Genomic DNA, 18,612 nt, shown 5'->3' on the forward strand with positions numbered 1-18,612 from the left:
CTGTTTAGGGAAATGACCACTCAGGATTCCACCATCAACCTACTCTCTGTTGTACATTTAATTATCTGCACTTAACTTGAAATATCCTTCATCATGACTCGAGTGATGGAAGGGATTGTGGTAATTAATTAGTTGATGAGAGAATGATGAATGACATGAGAGATGGCACCATGGGAGTATTAAAGCTAAGGGGAAACAGACTGCTCATGGATGTTATGATGGATGCTGTATAAACACCTCATAAATGTCCGGGGACCCTTCGGTAACCATGTGTGTGTGAATGTATGTTCCATGTTCCATGGTGTGATGGGATGGGCACTTAGACTGCAGCACCATTAGAAACGAGAGCTTGGCTCCGTTTCAAATGGAAAAGCCTATGGGTCTGGCTGTGGCGTGAGAGCATTTTCACCTCTCAATGGAGGCTTTCACTCTCATTTGCCATAACTAATAAACCACACTAACACTGTGTGTCACAATAAATCTCAGCTCCTCAGATGGCATGACTCACTCGGTGGTGCAGGGAAGCCAAAGAGGGAGTAAGCAGAAGTCGGCGAGTGTGTGAATAAGTGAGCAAGCGGGTGAGTTAATGAGTGAGCAAGAAAACAAACAAGAGGGCGGAGTGACAGAAGAGAGTGACAGATGTAGTGTGTGAGAGGGTATTAGGTGAGAAAGACAGCTCTCATAAGATGGACTTTGAGCACTCACTCCATCACTCCACGGAATGTAAATCAAGTGTGACAAGAGAAGCTTAGCACATAAAGATTCCCAATCGGCGTCAAGCATTGGAAAGTGCTGTAGGTAAGAAGGTGGGAATGTAAGCTTTCTGGCTGGGACTGAGAGATTGCCCCGAGGCGCTTCATGGAATGAATGGTTTAGACCATTAACCCCACTGCAGAATCTCAACATACCCCACAGGCACACAAATGGTGCTGTGCTGAGATCAGTGCAATATGTGGCACTCATCGGACCCCCGGTGTGAGACCAAAGCTCCGGCCTAGGGCCAGGTGTTACCCACATGCACGAGTACACACACAGACGCGCACGCACATAAGCTCGAATCCTACAGTCCAGAATCCAAAAAGGCTTTTATAATTGTACAGTCACGTCACAGAAAACTTCACAAAACACACTCTCCCTGTCAACTGGATTGAATTGGACACACCCCGAGGGTAGAATCAGACCAGTAAAGTGAGGCATTCAGCGATATCCAGGTGGCTCTGATATTTTCAAGAGAATAATAAATTAATGGAGTGACAAATAAAGCCTGGTGTGAAGCAGGTGCTGTAGGTCTACGGTTTGGCCTATTGTTTTTGAGCACACCTGTTTCAGTGTCTGTGTGCAAAACAGAGACTGGCTTTCCACTCCGCCAAATTAGACTCATGTTAGTGTTCACCATGTGCTTAGGATTTAATATTTTAAATGTCACAGTGCTAATGATCACTGATATCTGCTTGTTTTAGTAGTCTAACGTTCATTTATAAGCAAGGTGGGTTAAATTAGCAAAATGTGCCTTCAATCAGCTATGTGGGGGTTAATACGCTGATTAGAATTATTACAACACAATGAGCAAGAATAATGACTATTTTTATACAAAATAGTGCAGCTTTTGCTCTTATTTAAAAATAAAAATAAAAATCAAATATGCTAAGCTGTTTCCATGGCAAATGAAAATGAATATTCCACTTCTATTTCCATTGACATTCAGATGTGCATACTTTGATTGACAATGCCCTAACATATCATTTATCATGTCAAAATATGGGAAAGTGCTAGAGCCGCATGTGCTATTTTGAGATATCCACCAGCCCTGGACATGTCGAGCCTTGTGAAACAAAGCCTCCCTCTTTCATTTCTTCAACCACCTTCCTGAAACTTGTGATATGTGTGTGTGTATATACATCCAAAAACCTCTTCATCCAAGACTTTCATGATGCTGAAATATCAGTGCGGTTCTCTTTCTGACTAAAAATGTGGGCTTTTATTCTGACCGTGCATCTGCTCCATCGGTTAATAGGCAATTTGGTGTAAACTACTGCTTAGTTTTTATTAGTTATTTGTTTTGTCATACAGAACATAAAAATCAACAATCAGCAACAGATAATAGTCACAATCTAACAGTGATGATAATTTAGGTTAGTTATGAAATAGCAATGAAGTTACCTAATTAATTACATTTTTAGAGCAGCAGTTTATTATAGCATTTCACAGGACAATAAGACAAACCACACATTAACTGTATTTAAAGACACTAATCCATTTGCCCCATCTTATGTAAAGTTCAGCTTGCAGCCTCAGCATAAATGTTTATCTCACCATTTTGTGAATTTCATCAACAATTTTCAACCAGTCTTCCAGCACTGGTGGATCAAGTCGAAGCCATTTACGAGTGATTTATAGACTACTGTTTTAAACATAGCATGCATGTCTAAAGAATCCTCCTAAAAGCTGAATAACATTACCATATCCCAACTTTTATCAGAAAAATCCACCATTTAATACATCTAAATGGAATTTGCTGTTTGTATAAATACTGCATGTAAACAAAGTAACTAGTCGCTTTTCCATTGACCCTCAAGTTGTGCAAATATAACTTGTGCATAAAAATTTACCTAATGAAAAAACGACAGTTTCACAAAAACTCTTGTTTTGTGCTAGCAAGAGGTGGTTTTTCGGGTGTAGCACAATTGGTATATCATGCAAAACTGCAATGGAAAGACCTTTTTATGCAACTAGAGTCACCTGAATTAAAAAAAACAACAACAAAAAAACAATGTTGAGGGACGTTACAACAAGCGAAGAAGAATACTTTTAAAAGAAACACAGTGCGGTATGTGTGGACACACCAGGAAACTGAATAATTTTTTAAATTTAGTATGGGAAAGAGTGGTAATATATAATAATAATGAATATATCTGTAAATTAATATGATATTTACTTTCGTCGCCATGTTTATGGAATGACTTCTTGTGTCATCTCACGATAATAAATAAACAAATCGTTCAATCTTTAATTAAGTTGTATCAGAGTGTTCTTTAAGTGAGTATATGACCCCCATCTGGCTATGTTTATTCTGGACAAACCAGATCATCCTTTGGAGGATAATGGATATCCATTGTGGTTACCTGAGTGCAATTTCTGTTAAATTCAAGATATTGAAGGAAAATGATCACTACAAGGACAAACAAGCTTTGTTCCACGATTTGAGGCTTTTTATTTTTGGGACTCGTTTGCTTAATGGGCTGGTGAAGTGCATCTCCTGGACTCAACAAACCCTGGAATGACATCTGTCTCTTTTTTTTTTTTTTTTTTTTACCAGTGTCGATCTGCTAGTGAATTTAGCTGTCCATTCCAAATAAAGATACAATAAAAAAAAACAAAACAAAACAACAACAAATAAACAAATCATCATATTTGAGATTTAATGGAAAAACCAATATTACACATTTCTATTCTTTTTAACATTTAGTAACTATCGGTAAACTTTTGAGCATATGTCCAATAGGAAAGCGACTGCTGATATATATACATTTCCACTTCAAACCATGAGCACAAATAAGTTATAATTTGGAGTAAAAATATCTTAATGATTTGCCTTATTTTTTATATTTGGCCCAGACTTTATATGACATGGAGTCAACAGCGGCTCCATTGTTCACTACAGTAAAACATCCTCTGTGCAGTGAACGCTCATGTATTTCAGACTTGACTAGTCCAGTAATCCCATTGCTGCAGCTACAGCATCAATCCATTAATTGCACTGTCACTGTGGCAATGTCACAAAACACCTGCATTGTTAAACAGTTCGCTGGCACACCGTATGAAGGGTGATCAGATTTAGTACATATGCCAGCAAGGCCAGAATCGTGCCAAGTCTAAGCCCGGCAGATGCAAAACAGCTGGCATTGTGCTCGGCTCACCGGCTGATCCCAGCTTCAAAGCCATGCTACAAGGTACCCTTTGTGTGTGAGTGTGTGTCTCTGTGTGTAAAAGAGGAAGAAAAAAAAACAACACAGTGCTTCATACTTGTGTAGAAACAAAGTCTGGTGCACTGCTTTGGCATTTTTTGCTGCCTTTAGAATTCAAAGTACAACTATGGAAGTGCCAGATCCACTGAAATGCATGACACCTCCCGCTATGGCACACACCGGTTCATTTCATGTTGAGGTATTCAAATATATGGATTTAGAGAAAAGAACGATAGCACGGTGTTGATTGCTGCTGCAGTGGATTTACAATTTGGAATACGGGGCTGTTTTTCTGTCAATATTTTCTCTCTGAGACGTGGATAGTACAGCATGGCTAAATTGCTCCACCATTTTCAAGTCAATGTATCTTGGAGACATAAGTGCACTTAGATATAGCATTAGACGCTGCAGACTAGCGTTTAATTACCTACATCTGGGCCCACACACCATCTCCATATTGTGTGCGATTATTTGCTTTTCTTAAGAGTGGGAGGGTCAGGAGTGGAGTGAAAATTGTTCGGCTTTTGTCTGAATCCGTGGTCTAAGTGCAGGGCAAAATGACTGCGATCCATAGATGAGGTTAATGGCCTTAAATAATACACTTGGGCCGAGTTGCCAGAGTAAACGGCATTCATGGAGTTAATAAGGGGCCTGATAGCACCTTTAAACATAATTGCACGGCACAATGTTGACAAGTAGTTTGTACAGACGTTTCCAGCTAAAAGAAAATGATAATGACTTCTTACTCATTTTGTTTAACCTGCGAGCAAGAAGCATCTTGCATGGCAGTGATAACATTGTTTTATCTCAGATTCCCAGCCTTGTCACGAGGTCTTCATCCAAACAGCTAGATGGTAATTAAGGGCTGGCACTGTCAGCCGAAGGTGTTTTCTCCACATTTATTTGAAGTGCGAGTATGATGTGGTGACGCGCCGTCTCCCGGTACGTGGATGTGGAGGCTGGTTTTTAAAGATGCACTGTACCCAGACACGTGTTGGAAATGAGCGAGTGGAGCCAACAATAAGGTTTCCACTCGAGCGGTGTCCGGCAGAATGATGAACGAGGCGGCAGTCTGGGGAAATTACAGTGATTTAAAGGTGGATCAAAACCGCTAAGAGTTCCGTTTTCCCCCCTTTTTTTTTTTTTGCTTTAATGCCATTTTATGTGGATGCGCCGAAATGTGAGCTACGAGCCTGTTTATTTGTGTGTCTAACGCAATGTGCGCTGTGTGTGTATGTGTGAGTGTGTGTGTCTGTGGGGGTGAATGTAGGCCGCTGCTCTTATGAGTACATGCTGTGCGTTCAGACGTGTGCATATGCCTGCATGATGTGTGTATGTGCTTTGCATGTTAGCGCTGTGTGGGTATGAGTGTAAAAGGGAATGGAATAGGCTCAATTTAAATCAAATTAGCATGCAGGCAAATTAAGCAGAGGGATTTAATTTGAGCTGTTGTAAAAATGCTAATTTCAGTACAGCCTGCAAGCTCATATGCAAATACAACACTATTTTACAATAATTCATATTAGGCCAGGCATGCATAAGACACATATTACGGTCTGATGTCATCTGGGGAATAGAGTATTGTTAGCGCTTGGACTTCTACAAGGTGATCACGTTATGGGAATATGCAAGTGTGCAGTGTGCAAGCGTTTAAGGCACCCCCATCCCTCTTTATATGTGTTGAAGTAGACATAAAATGCAGATCAGTATGTTAACACATAAGCATAGTTGCCCCCTCTACAAATGCTGAGTGAATGTGTACTCTGATATACGCTCCTTCAAACTGTAGTTATCATCTTCCACATTCCATCCACAAAACCGGAGATCTAACTGTAACACAGCCAGACAGAGGCTGATGCATTATTAAAGCTGTATTGCTAACCAGAGGACTCTTTGTAGAGCAGCAGACATTTCTGGATCATAAATGTATAACATCCTCATGCATAAAATTAACATATGGGAAAGGGATTACTCTACAAAAACTACTTTTTATCTTGGCATAACAGTATAGAAAAACCTAGGACTGTTGATTGATTTATGAAAGTAATAATAATCCTACAATTTGCTGTGATTAATTGCATTTACAATTATAACCTTATTAAAACTGAAGCTTGAAATGATGTATATTTAAATGTAAAGTCACAGATTTTTAGCACAAAGTATATTAAATTGAAATCCTTTTTTTAAACTCTGCAATAAAACTGTCAAAACTGAAAATGTGTTTAATGCAAACCCAAGTCTGTGTATTAAATTCCATAAACCATCAAGGTTACTAAATTAGACACTAGCTCAGAAGGACATGACTTTATGTACTTGAAATGAAATCATTAACAAAACATGTGTTTCATGCTCAAGTGCCAGTTGATTTTAGTCCAGCACTTAAGAAGAAAACAGAAAAGGGAAAGATTCTGCTGAGATGGCCCTTCAGTTCAGCCAGACCCCCTGGTTTTCTGTTCTAGGAAATACTAACAGTTTATTATTAACATTAACACTTATTCTTACTTATTGTGTTAATTTAGAGCTTCTTTTTTTTTTATTTGTCTGATTTTTGCCTCACTTTCGCACACATGAAATGACTGGTGATAGATATATTTAAGATTTTGTTAATACAATACTTTAACAGTATTCTAATCAGTTCTTCATGTCGGATGTGGTAATTATTGGTCGTTATGGTGTTATGGTATGATTTAAAGGAGTGATATTTTGCTTTTTCAAATGGAATTATGCATTTTAAAACATTTCCCTGTGATCTACATAAACTGTAAATGCTATGCTTAGGTCTGAATTCTTCATTAATTCAATTCCACAGGTCCATCTTCAACCCTATTTCTGAGTAATGACACCAGAAAGGTCATTTTGAGGTATCCATCCCCACTGATGGCTTTTCATGTCACATATATGACAACTTTTCCAAGTCTCTGAACTCATAGTGGTTGAAAGATAGTACACTACAAAATTCAAAATTTTACCAAGTGTATTTTTCTCCTTTCTAGTCAAAAGATCTCATCACACTTAAAATAAGACATAATCACCTAAAGAGTAACTTTTCAGTGAGATGTAAGAACTTATTTTTAGACGATAGATCTTAAAAATCGTATTTCAAGAAATCTTACCAAGACAATTTTCAGATTTTTTTTTTGCTTAATTCAATTTTTTTTTTTTTTCTTAATTCAAGCAAAAAAAATCTGACAATGGGACAAGTGATTTTTGCAGTGTATAGTATTGTGTTGGTTGTAAAGTTCAAATCACTGTTGGAACTCTAAATAATGAGTCGTGGGTGATTTCTTGAGATTTAATAATGTTGACTTGAATTTTTAGTTGTTTCTTCCTTTACACAAGATGATAAACTATCAGCATCTACCTGATACACAAAATACTAACATAAATATACTATTAATCCGATAGTCATATCCAAAGTTGTACACTTGTATATGGTAGTGGTGTCCAGGGGCGCTGCTGCCAATTACGGACCCCATGGACCCAATCTGTCAGACACAGGGTGGGGGGTTTACAATGTCACTTACGATACCGTGAAAACAAAACTTAACGTGCTTTCAGCATTCGCCTCCCAACTTCTACACCTCTCTTATACAGCGGATCTTAGACGAAATTTTCACAACTTCTATATCCACTGGGCCCCCTCCACTGCTCTATGGGCCCCCCACAAATACTGGTCCCCATGAATTTGTCATGTTTACCCCCCCTTATTTCAGACTGCGGCTGAATCGACTCTGATCAATAAAACAGTTTCATAATTGAAAGCTATCTGAGTCAGAAAACTGCAAACCATTGACAAATGAAACAAATTCTGCGGCCATCCAATACTGATCACAGGTCAGCTGCATTCATTGTGGTATTTTCTATGAACACATCATCACATGAAAGGTCCTATCCTCTTCCTTGCTCCTTCTCGCTCTTTTTCAAGCTGCAGCGACCGAAAAGAATCGTAGCGTTGAGAGAATTTCCTCTTTTCATCCTGTCTTGTTTGCTTTCGATGCTTACTTCACAAATTCACACAGTACATTAGAGTTAAAAGTCAGTGCGTGTGCCTGTCTACATGCTTATATGTAAAGCAACACTAGCGAGTGAGGTGAGATGAGGCTCGAGTGTTCAAATCTTAATGTTTAGAGAAGCTGGAAGAGCCTGTCAATACTTGTTAAAGAGAAGCACGCTGGCTCGCTGGGACTCACTACGCCATCCACCAGCACAAAGATCAATTGAAACACTTAAGCCTGTGGTTTGACATGGTCCTACACAGCATGGGATAGCGTGGGCTATTAAGAGTGTGGGTGTTTGCAAGGCAGTTTACACCATAAACAAACCCCTGCATTTTTAAAAATCAGGGTAGTTTTCAAATAAAGTATTATGGATATTGATGTGTTTATCGACTGAAAAAAAAAGCAGTCAGCAGTTTTGCGTTTTGCATGTAGCTCAACCGGGATCGCAATCGCAAAATGAAGCCGTGTGCATCACCAGGTTTTCTTTTTGCTCATGTCAGGGTCAATCTCGTAAAACAATCTGTTGAGTTAGTGAGCAGCAATAAACAAGTTTTTATTGCTGATGCCCATACCAGAGTTTTACCCTTCAGGTGGAGATGTAAAACGGTTGTACGGCTCCTCTCATTCTCCAACGCTTTCTTTTTGCATTACTGTTTGGTCAGGGACACACAGGAATTGTTTGTTGCATCTGCTTTTTCTCTCGCTCGCGCTCTGTCCCTTTGGCTCACCAGGGACAATTATGCCCCTCTTTCAAGCTATTGCCAAGCCCAATTTGCCACACAAATTAAATGGCCCACATTTGAAGAGCGAGGAGGACAGGGTGAAGGAGAAAACGAGAGTGCGCAACAGGGAGGGAAAGACAAAACAATAACCGAGTGAAAATAAACCGATAGGATAGAACAAAACGGAGCAGCATCGTGACACAAGATGCGTTTTGTACCCGTTACGTTGCTCATAGAGTTAAAAATTCACAGAAAAATCCCATTTATACTATTTTGGTGAAGTATACTAGGGGTCTGATTGGCACATTTTTCGAGAGGGGGCTGCAGTGTCCAGTGTGTGTGGTGGCGAGTAGGACTGGCTCTAAGGACCATGCCATCTGTTGAGCAGGCCGACTCAGCCATTTTCTACTCTTGCATGTCTCATATCCTCCAGCATGTCCTCAGCCGGAGGCGATCGCACACCCAAACAGATCCAGGGCACCAACAGAGGGCAGCTTTCCCCTCGGAAACACGGTCTGGGTTGTGGTGCTGCAGGTTAGTCTGGAGCAGGTTAAATTGAGCGGAGGTCCGTCGGTGTCGGTCCTCTGTGCAACATCCACAAACGGTTAGACAGAGAGTCCCAAAGAGTCTGGGCTGGCTATGCATAAGAAGTGCCACGCTAGAGGAAATTAAGGATCTGCAGAATCCCTGGAAGGGGCTATCGCACACCGCAAGTGGAGAAGACAAAGATGCAGGCGGAAAAGAGCAGAAAGGAAAAAAGGCTCAGAAGAAATAAGGAGAAAATTGGCAAGAGAGTGATTAGGAAGAAAAACAATAGAGCAGCTTGGAAGGAGGAACAAACATTCATTTGGAAGATCAGGTAGTGCATGAAGCAACCCATTAGCAGAATTAAATGTCATTGTGCATTTCTGCAAACCACACACATGTGTAATCGGAATATTCTGAATCAGTTTCTAGATCGAGCTACTCTCCCTAATCTCCCATGATGCTTTTCAGCCATATCCTCCTGAGACCCATTAAGTAAAACCTTTGTTTTTTGTTTTATTTTTACATTACATAATTGTATTGATTGGAAACTGTGTGATGCCACAGTTTTTCAGATACATTTTTAAATTTTTTATTTTATGAAATTTCCTTTACAGTGGACAGTTTTTATTTTTTTGTTTGTTTTGTTTTTTTTAAAATAAAGCTGTGAAACTCTTGTCCACTTCAGAGGACAAAAATGCTTTGCTGGGTCTCAGGAGGATATCTCCCACAATTTATGTTCATGGCTAGGTTTATGCACTGACAGCAAATGATAGCAGGACTTGCTTCAATGCAGACGCAAAAAAAAAAATGACTGGCAAAAATTGAAAAACCTATGCAATCAAATGTGATGTTAGGCCAGTATCTCACCCAGCTATGACAAAGTGCTGATTTGTAGGTAAGATATTTTTAATGGTTCTTCAAGGACTCAGCACCATTAGATGCTTCCTCTGCTTTTTATGCCCCTCCATGAGTTCAAATGCCACATGTTACATACAGGTGCAGCAGATCTGAGCTGGATAACAGCATAGATCTGTTGAAAAGTCTCCAATATGAAGCACAGAGCAAGATGTTATAAAGTCACACCCATCTTACTACCACTGAGGCCGATAGGAACAAGCCGCACAGCAGTCAAGTTCTTCATTAAAAAGACTATTATGAGACTGTCACGTTTTGACAAAAGTTAAATGATGACTGATGTGCAGACAGAAAACCTCAGTCAACACAACACTAGCTGTAAAATGTACAATAATCATTGCTTCGTAAATGGATGGTTTGTTTACAAAAATCCAAACCATCTTATTGAGACTCCTGTGTTCATTTTACAGCAGCTGTACACTGAGTGAACAGGCTGACGTTTCCCTGGTGAGATTGTGCAGCTGTAATAACACTGTAACAGGACATATTTCCTATATCACCTTTTTGGATGTCATTGTCAATTACAGTGGCGGAAAAAAATTATTAAACCATCAGAAGTCATCAAAAACAATGGTTACGCAATCAAGTACTAATTCCTGTGTGTATCATGGGACTAAAACAGACAGAAAAGAAAACACGGAATGCCTAAAAGCACTGTTTTTGGCAGTACAATGCCATAGCTACTGATGTAAGAACTGAAGTGATTTTGGTCATTATCAAGAAAACATGGAAAAAGGCTAGATATCAGCTCTGAAATAAAACTATTATGAGCTATTTTTGTGGTTATCATTATATTTGTCCAAAAAAATGTGCCTTTAGTTGTACCAGGCATTAAAATGAAGAAGAAATTGAAGAAAACAAGGGGCGGTCTGACAATTTTTTCCATGACTCTATAGGATGTTGTGACAAAGGTGTTGTTTGTCAGTTTAGCAGGGACATGGATAAGGATAAGAGAAAAGGATAAGAGTTATTTCCTCATTCTAAACAAAGCCATTTTATCGCCTGAAACTAAAAACAAGGAGGAAGGATGTCTCAGGGACCAAAATCTTCAATGATTTAAATCCCTCTTCACCACCAGGTAAAGAAATATAGCAAAACTGCCAATCCTCTAAACAAATTACCTTTACGTATCCGTTTGCAGAAATGTGCCACAGCATCATTTAATTCTTACGACTGTGTTAGAAGGAACAGAACAGAGTAATTCCAAAAGCCTGAGGCGAGCCCACCTCTGATCCTGCACTTACTCCTCATAGTTTTTTTCCAGATACAACAGGACACGTCTCTGTGACCTCCCCGAATCCACACACCCTCTTAGTCATTAACACACAGCCGCCGTGGCTACCTCGTGATAAGTTTGTTTTGGCTTTGAAATGATGACCCGGCACAGCTGTCTAAGTAGGGTAAAGAGTAGCAGCAGCTGCAAACAGCCAGACGGTACAAGGAGGGAAGGCGATGGTGGGCACGGAGGCATCAAGATTCTGGAGCCGTTTACTGCACTTGTGCTCAGATCCAACTGTGGAATGTCTCAACATACACGTGTGGAAGTTTTGTCGAGACATTTGTCTGAGGGAAGGTTTTGGCAATCGTCTTTTTTTTCTCATCAAATGTTGTTATGCAAATTTACGCCACACTTTGGAAGATGGTAGTTTCTGAAAGATAGCTACTAAAGAGCCTCCTCAATGGTAACGTTTATCGACCGTTAATGCTGTTTTGGGAAGGTCCCATAATTAAATTGTGTCAATAAATCCTGAAGCTGCACATAAAATGAGGGATAAACGGAGAATAAATTTCTCCATTTGCCTCTCCCCCGCTGTGAGACACATGTGGCGGGGAGCAGAGAAGAAAAATAAAACACATTTGAACATATTGCAGGGAACATTTCTCAAGCACAAAGTTGAAAATCTCAGCCATCAATTTCACTTTACGTAGCTCTGTTGTATATGACCTTGGGTGAATGATCCCTTCATTCAGAGATATTCAGCTGAACTGAGGGGATTTCAGTCGGTGCAAAGGGAGCAATAAAACTTTTATTCATCCCTCTGTGACTCCAGAAGCTAATGATTCATGGATCTTAGCGTAAGAAAGAAAAAAAAAAAAAAGTGAGGGTGGGAGAGGGGGACGCTGTGGTGCAGGACCAAAACTCAATGAGGTTTGAAAACTGTTGTCACACATCAATAGGCAGGTGTCTGATGTCAAGTAACTCAATTCCAGTGACTTCTCATCACCAGATTCTTGGCTGAGGCCTGAGTGTTTCTGGGTCACATGACAGTTTTTTATCGACAGAAGACGTAGTTGGAAAGTAAAATACATTTTGATGGTTGGAGATGAAGAGCTGGATCACTGTAAACTATTGGTTTATGTGTGAATGGGAGCTAAATAGGACGCATAGATAACGACTTTATAAAAGCCTTGATCTAGTTTGATAGATACTGGATCGTGAAGGATAACAAAATAATTTAACACCATTGTGTTAATTTTATCATTACATTCCAGTTTGATATCCTCTACACTGTAAATAATGCAGGTTTTGTGTACTTCATGCTCCAATTCCATTCTTCACAGAGCGAGAAAAGAAAAATGACGGGCAATGATAAATTAAAAGGAATAATTTACTGACTTTTAATTAAATTAAATTAAATTACATTTGTATTAGGTTTAAGGAGAATGAAGGGTGGAAGTTTGCACTGTTTCTACAAATAGATTTTTTTAAGGCAGCATCTCTAACATTCTCATAATCTCAGTCCTCCTTGTGGATCAGTGTTTTAACAAATTACAATATCTACTCAGAGTCTAACAGTGTGCAGACTTCTACTGTTTTCTGTGATCCTTAGTGACACTTTTTTTTTTTTTATCTTGCTTCAGAATTTCATATATATATGGATGGATGTGCACTCATGTGGCCCCTCTTTGAGTGTTTTTAAGGAGACTCTTTACCTCGATGAGTAGCCTCCAATATGGGGCTGGGGTTGCTTAACATATCGAATTAATTAAATTAGTTGAGATTGTGATTTTGAATGATGTGAAAATGATAACGTTAAATCACAAAATTTAGATTTTATTTCATGACTTTTCTTCCTCAACATAAAACGGCACAAAATCAAAATGTGGCTTGTGTGTTGTTACGTAGTTATACATGTTTCTCCAGGCATTTCCTTATACTGGGATGTTATTTGAATTTTTTTGATAAATGAATCTTTCTTTTGATATTGCACAAATAGAGTTTATTGTTTTGATAAAGAAAAACAAAAGTATTCTGAATGGCATTAATAACTTGTTTGCATTATACTATGAATTTGTGATGTATTTTTGAACCGTCTTGCTCAGCTGTGTACATCAACAGAGCTTTCCCACCTGTGTGTTTCATGAACATTTGTATGTATCTGATGATTTACAGTTCGAGAAAAGAGCCCTTGCCATCCCACCCCCTAACCCAGTAGGACACAACACTTGAGGCCCACGTGAAAGCCAACGGTCCACTTACTTTGAGCGTCGGCGAGGTGGAGGAGCAGACCCAAAACAAGCAGCAGCGGCAGCAGCAGCGTGGGTCTGGCTCTGTGCATGGTGGGACAGCTTGGCACCAGCATGCTTTGGCAGCCTCGGTGGCGCTGGCTCACAGAGCCCTGTGAGTCAGTCTGGTCTGATTTCTCAGATGCAGGGTGTTCACAGCCTATGCAAAGGCAAGAAGGGATGGGGAAGGAGGGAGGAGGAGGAGGAGGAAGGAAAAAGGGAGAGAGAAAGAGAAGGACTGAATGAAACAAAGCTGTTTGGCTCCACGGGTTTTATCTATCCCTGCACATTTCTGACATACCCCCACACAGCCTCGGCTGGAGCTGACAGAGGATAGGAAGAGGCTGATGTGCTCACAGGGTATGTTCTGACAGTTCTCTAAATGGAATAGTCACTTCACACAACGCGTGTGCACGTGTGCATGAGAGGGAGAGCGAGGCAGAGGAACCACACAGATGAAAGGGTGAACTAATACAATTTTGTCTTCACAGCTCCGGTCGCAAGCGCCAATTAAATACACAGCATAATAAGAGTACATTTTAAGTCCTCCTCAGATCAGCGGTGAGATCTATTTCACATAAAGATCCCCTCAGTCACATTAAAGACCAGCCAGGAAGACCTTGTTAAAATTAATATGATTTTAATATTTATGTAATATGTAAATTTGACAACAGAGGAAGTGACAGGGCTTAAAATCCTATTTATTGTAATGTACAGATTTACAATTAATTAGTTACTAATTAACATAGATATTAGTAGCATCTTGACTCTTTATTCATCATGAAGTATTTATTTTGCATGATCATATTCTACAACCACTAGGCCACGAGCATCACATAATAACACTTTCCTTAAACAATCTCCTGATTAAGTTGTCATAAATTAAGGCAATTTATTGAGACAATATTAAGACAATTAAGACAATATATTCATTTATTATGTGCTATTAAGGGAGACTAATTCTTCTTGTCGTGTGACTACCTCATACAGGCCATACTGAATAGAGCGTGATCGTAATTTATATAAAACTTTCTGACTTAATATCAATAAGAAGGGAAAATTGTCAGTTAATGTCCTGCTGGATGTAGAAGTAATGCACAATAAGGCATTAATAAGTGCTTTATAATGACTAATAAACAGCCAATATGCTTCTCATATCTGTGTTTCTAAGTATGTTTAAGTGTATGTTCATTTAAAATATTATCCAATACCAAGATTCAACCTTTTAGTTGCACTGTGGTATGCCCATTCAGGAAAGCATTTCATCTGAAGCACTTATTTATGCTTGTTGCACTACTTATAATCTACAGTAGATACTTTAATAGCTTTAGGAGCCTTTGCAAAGCGATGAGTAACACACACACACACACACACACACACACACATACATACATACATACACATACACACTTTGATTTTTCTCCAGCTGTATTTAAAGAGCAGATAAACTGTGTAAGACAGAGTGGTCAAGTGTTGCCGTTCATGTTTGAGCCTTTTATAGGAGGGCAATGACATGGCTGTGGAAATCAATGTGATACAGTGAGCTCGTATTAGCTGCAGACCGGCTCTATCCCTTGTCATCCATTTGCTTAAGCCCGAGCCTGATCCTTAGTGATGGATGCTCTGCGGTAGTCTTCGGCTCGCGACGCCGCTCCCGGCTAATCCAAGTGTGTGAGCTTTGATGACATACTGTACAGCTTGCAGTTAGCATGCTATAGCTAGTGTACTGGCATTGTTCTGCAGGATGCTGTTGTTTCAGCTGCAGCGACGGCTGGAGTCAGACCAGTGCACGGTCTGTGTACCGTGGCATTTCAGACGCTTTATGTTCCGTGAGATCAAACGCACGACATGTGAAATCTCTTGAAGTTTTTGGGCTTGAAGAGATTTAGTAGCTGTCTGTTCCGGAGGTAACAGTGAGCATTGATACTTTTTTTCTTGTAATAATATTTTATTGGACAGTTTATCTGCAGATTTGACCGCCACCCACAAAATTGAGAAAAAAAAAAAAAAAAAAGGGGGGGGAAACAAAGCCCCCTAAGCCTAATCAGTAGGCCCGATGATGACAAAGTACCTCATTTCCCTGTTACCAATCATCCTCTTTCTCGCTCCCAGCTCTCCCTCTTTCATTTATGTGGGCTGTAAATGGCAGAAAAGACAGGAAGATAGCGCACCTGTCACACTCGATTTGTGTTGGGGGGAGATAGACACGACTACCTGTCTCAAAGCGCCGCGGGGCTAGCAGCAAGCGTAAGAGCGGGGGACGTGTGGCGAAGGGAATCAATTTGAGGCAATCTCATCCCCCGCTCCCCGCTCACAACACCACCACAACACACCGGCTTGCAAAAAAACACAAATACATATACATACATTTGAGCGCACTAGACAGAAGTTTCGCATGAGTAGTGTTCGTAGCGACTTTGGGTTTGATTAAAATCAACCAGAATGAAAAAAAAAAAAAAAGCCTGAGCAGGGTGCGAGGGGACAAAGCTGCAGTCTGATCCATACGTAGCGCAGGTACCGCCGTCTGTCTCCTCCGGTTATTGTTTTACGCATCTGCCCCTCCAAATCTAAGTGATACCCTTTGAGTTAATTAATGAAGTGTGAATTTCCATAATGACATGACATTAGGCAGCACACAAGAAACAGTACTCAGCAGCCCTCCCCCTCTCTGCTCACACACACCCATTTACACACATGCTGATGGAGGCAAACAAAACCATCTGTATGTTGTGTAACCACCAGTGAGACGACCAAGAGGCTGTGCCATGTGAGTAAATACAAGGACAAGCTAATGTAAGCATAGTGGAAAAAAAGACCCCCGCCACCAACAAAACCCTGATTTACACCACAAATGAAATTATACTTGGTGTTGACTTGTGATGTTAATTTTTACAAGTAAATTGCACTGCGAATTCCCTCCTAATGCGCTATGGGAAAAGGAGGGAAGGGATGGGGGGGGTGTGTGCACCTGCCAGACCTGACGGAGAGGTAGCAGCCTGCCAGCAGCATTGTTGTCCGACTGTGGATTTAGCCCGAACGCCGCTGCTTTTCTATGCATGAACGCCTCCGCCGTGCATGTGCGTCTTCATTTTTAAGTATGTACACGACTTCCTTTTCCATTCCGAGGACCTCCCTCCAAGAAGGCGGCGCCACCTTTGCCCATTTTCTCCTCAACATGGCCGTTGTGTGTCGCTTTCACTTTCATGCATACGGTGCCACTGATGCTTTCCATTGAACATTTATTAGAGTAAGAAAAAACAATCTTGTCTTTCTTCCTGAGCCCCCGGTGGTATTATTGTGTTCCCATTCAGTGGTGCTTCATTCAAAGGATTTTGCTGCTGATAGCAATCATGCATTATTAAACAAAGCCTGACAACATGCACAATGTTAATTAGAAAAGGGGGGAGTGTGTGGCAAGAAAAAGAAAGGGGCTGTTGAGCTGTCTACTCTCTCTCCTTCTCCATGATCCTTATCAGAAATGTGAAATAGAAGGAGGGAGGGATGTTTATATTCTCCATAATGGCTAGTCTCTGTTTTATTTGAGTGTGTGTTTGGTATTCTGCTCTATTTAGATAGGCAATATTATTAAGAGGAGAAAAGAATCACTCGTATTTATCTTACACTTCCAACCATACTGCTGCAATAACCCTGTTATGGGCAAGCATGCAGGCGGAATAGTTATGAGCTCCCCAAATCAGCAGGTTCACATCAGATTCATGGCAATTTTGTCTTTCCATGTTCACTTTCATGCTGTAATATTTTGGCGAACCGAGCACGAACCAGTGGGAGTCGAACGCTGACATGAGAACGCTCCTGGTGGTGCCATTTTTAACAAATTCAACATGGGGTTTGAGCGTTGTGGTTGCACCGCATTATGCTCATCCTTCGTGCAAGTTGACTAATTTCACTTTGGCCAGCTCCAGGGAATCTTTAAATGGGGTGTTTTTAATTTCAGACTCATGCACAAACTCAATTGAACTTCAAGGAAATAGTTACGGTTAAGAGTTACGGTATGTTATCCTAACAGACCAAAGCAGCCACAAAAATGCCACTTGATCTATTAAGGCCAATCCCTCTGTAATTAGCCTAACACATGCAAGGACAAGGCACGGCAAAACTAGCAGAGATGTGTTCCGCACTGCTTTCTTTTTTTTTTTTTTTTTTTTAAGTAGTTGCTCAGTATCATGACCAGCCAGGCACAGCAAATAAGAATTTGATTCGTTTTTATGACGCAGGACTTTCTATTTCCCTCCCGACCAGAGTTAAAGAATGCAGTAATTACCCCCCACACAAACACCCACGCTGTTAAAATATAGAGATATGCAGGGTTATAGCAGGAAGTACACACAGTAGGCTGCTGTGTTAGGACTGTAATGGTCTCTGGGATTTTGACTTTGTCCTCATGTTGATGGAAACAGCCAAGTATGTTTTTGCAAATTGAAAAATACAATATGTAATTCCTGCAGCTAATCAAAACAGTAGCAAAATGCAAAGTTTGATGATGACGTGAAGAGTTGTTGTTTTCTCTACCATGACCTCCAAGATAACGTATTAAAGTTCGCTTCACATTACATTTAATAACACACCGTAACAAATTACTGTGAAAAAAAAAACAGTAAATTTTGTACAGTATCATGCTGTTATTTGTAAATACAGTATAATGCTCTAAATAATGAGGTCTTTAAGGTGCAAATTTAAAAGTTAGCTACTGCAAAATTTGACAGTATTCTACAGTAGTTTCTTCAATTCTTCCACTTCTGTCCGCCCATAACTGGTCTGAACAAAATCATCTGGCATCAAATCCCACCAGCTCATTTAGAAAAGATTCAGTCCAATGAATGCTAACTATAGACTTGCTGCATCAAAGGTAAGTGGTTCTTTTTCGAAGCAGAAGGATAAAATAAAAAGAGAAAATAACTGAGGATGACTATTTTCACCCGGACTTAACCCCATACAGAACGGGAACAGAGGTCACCT

At 40.1% G+C, this 18,612-nt stretch overlaps 1 protein-coding gene across 34 annotated transcripts in view; it reads right to left on the bottom strand.

Annotated features, from left to right (window-relative positions):
* LOC115438765 (receptor-type tyrosine-protein phosphatase delta) overlaps nt 1-18,612 on the bottom strand; it is a 617,983-nt gene that overhangs the window by 113,548 nt on the left and 485,823 nt on the right. For all 34 annotated transcript variants that reach the window (XM_030162597.1, XM_030162584.1, XM_030162598.1 and 31 more), the window contains one exon: nt 13,610-13,795. In XM_030162597.1, the coding sequence (XP_030018457.1) occupies nt 13,610-13,712 (103 nt within the window). In that variant the 5' untranslated portion in view covers nt 13,713-13,795. The remainder of the gene's footprint in view (nt 1-13,609; nt 13,796-18,612) is intronic.

The sequence above is a fragment of the Sphaeramia orbicularis genome, chromosome 18 (genome assembly GCF_902148855.1).
Source record: "Sphaeramia orbicularis chromosome 18, fSphaOr1.1, whole genome shotgun sequence".
Classification (NCBI taxonomy): domain Eukaryota; kingdom Metazoa; phylum Chordata; class Actinopteri; order Kurtiformes; family Apogonidae; genus Sphaeramia; species Sphaeramia orbicularis.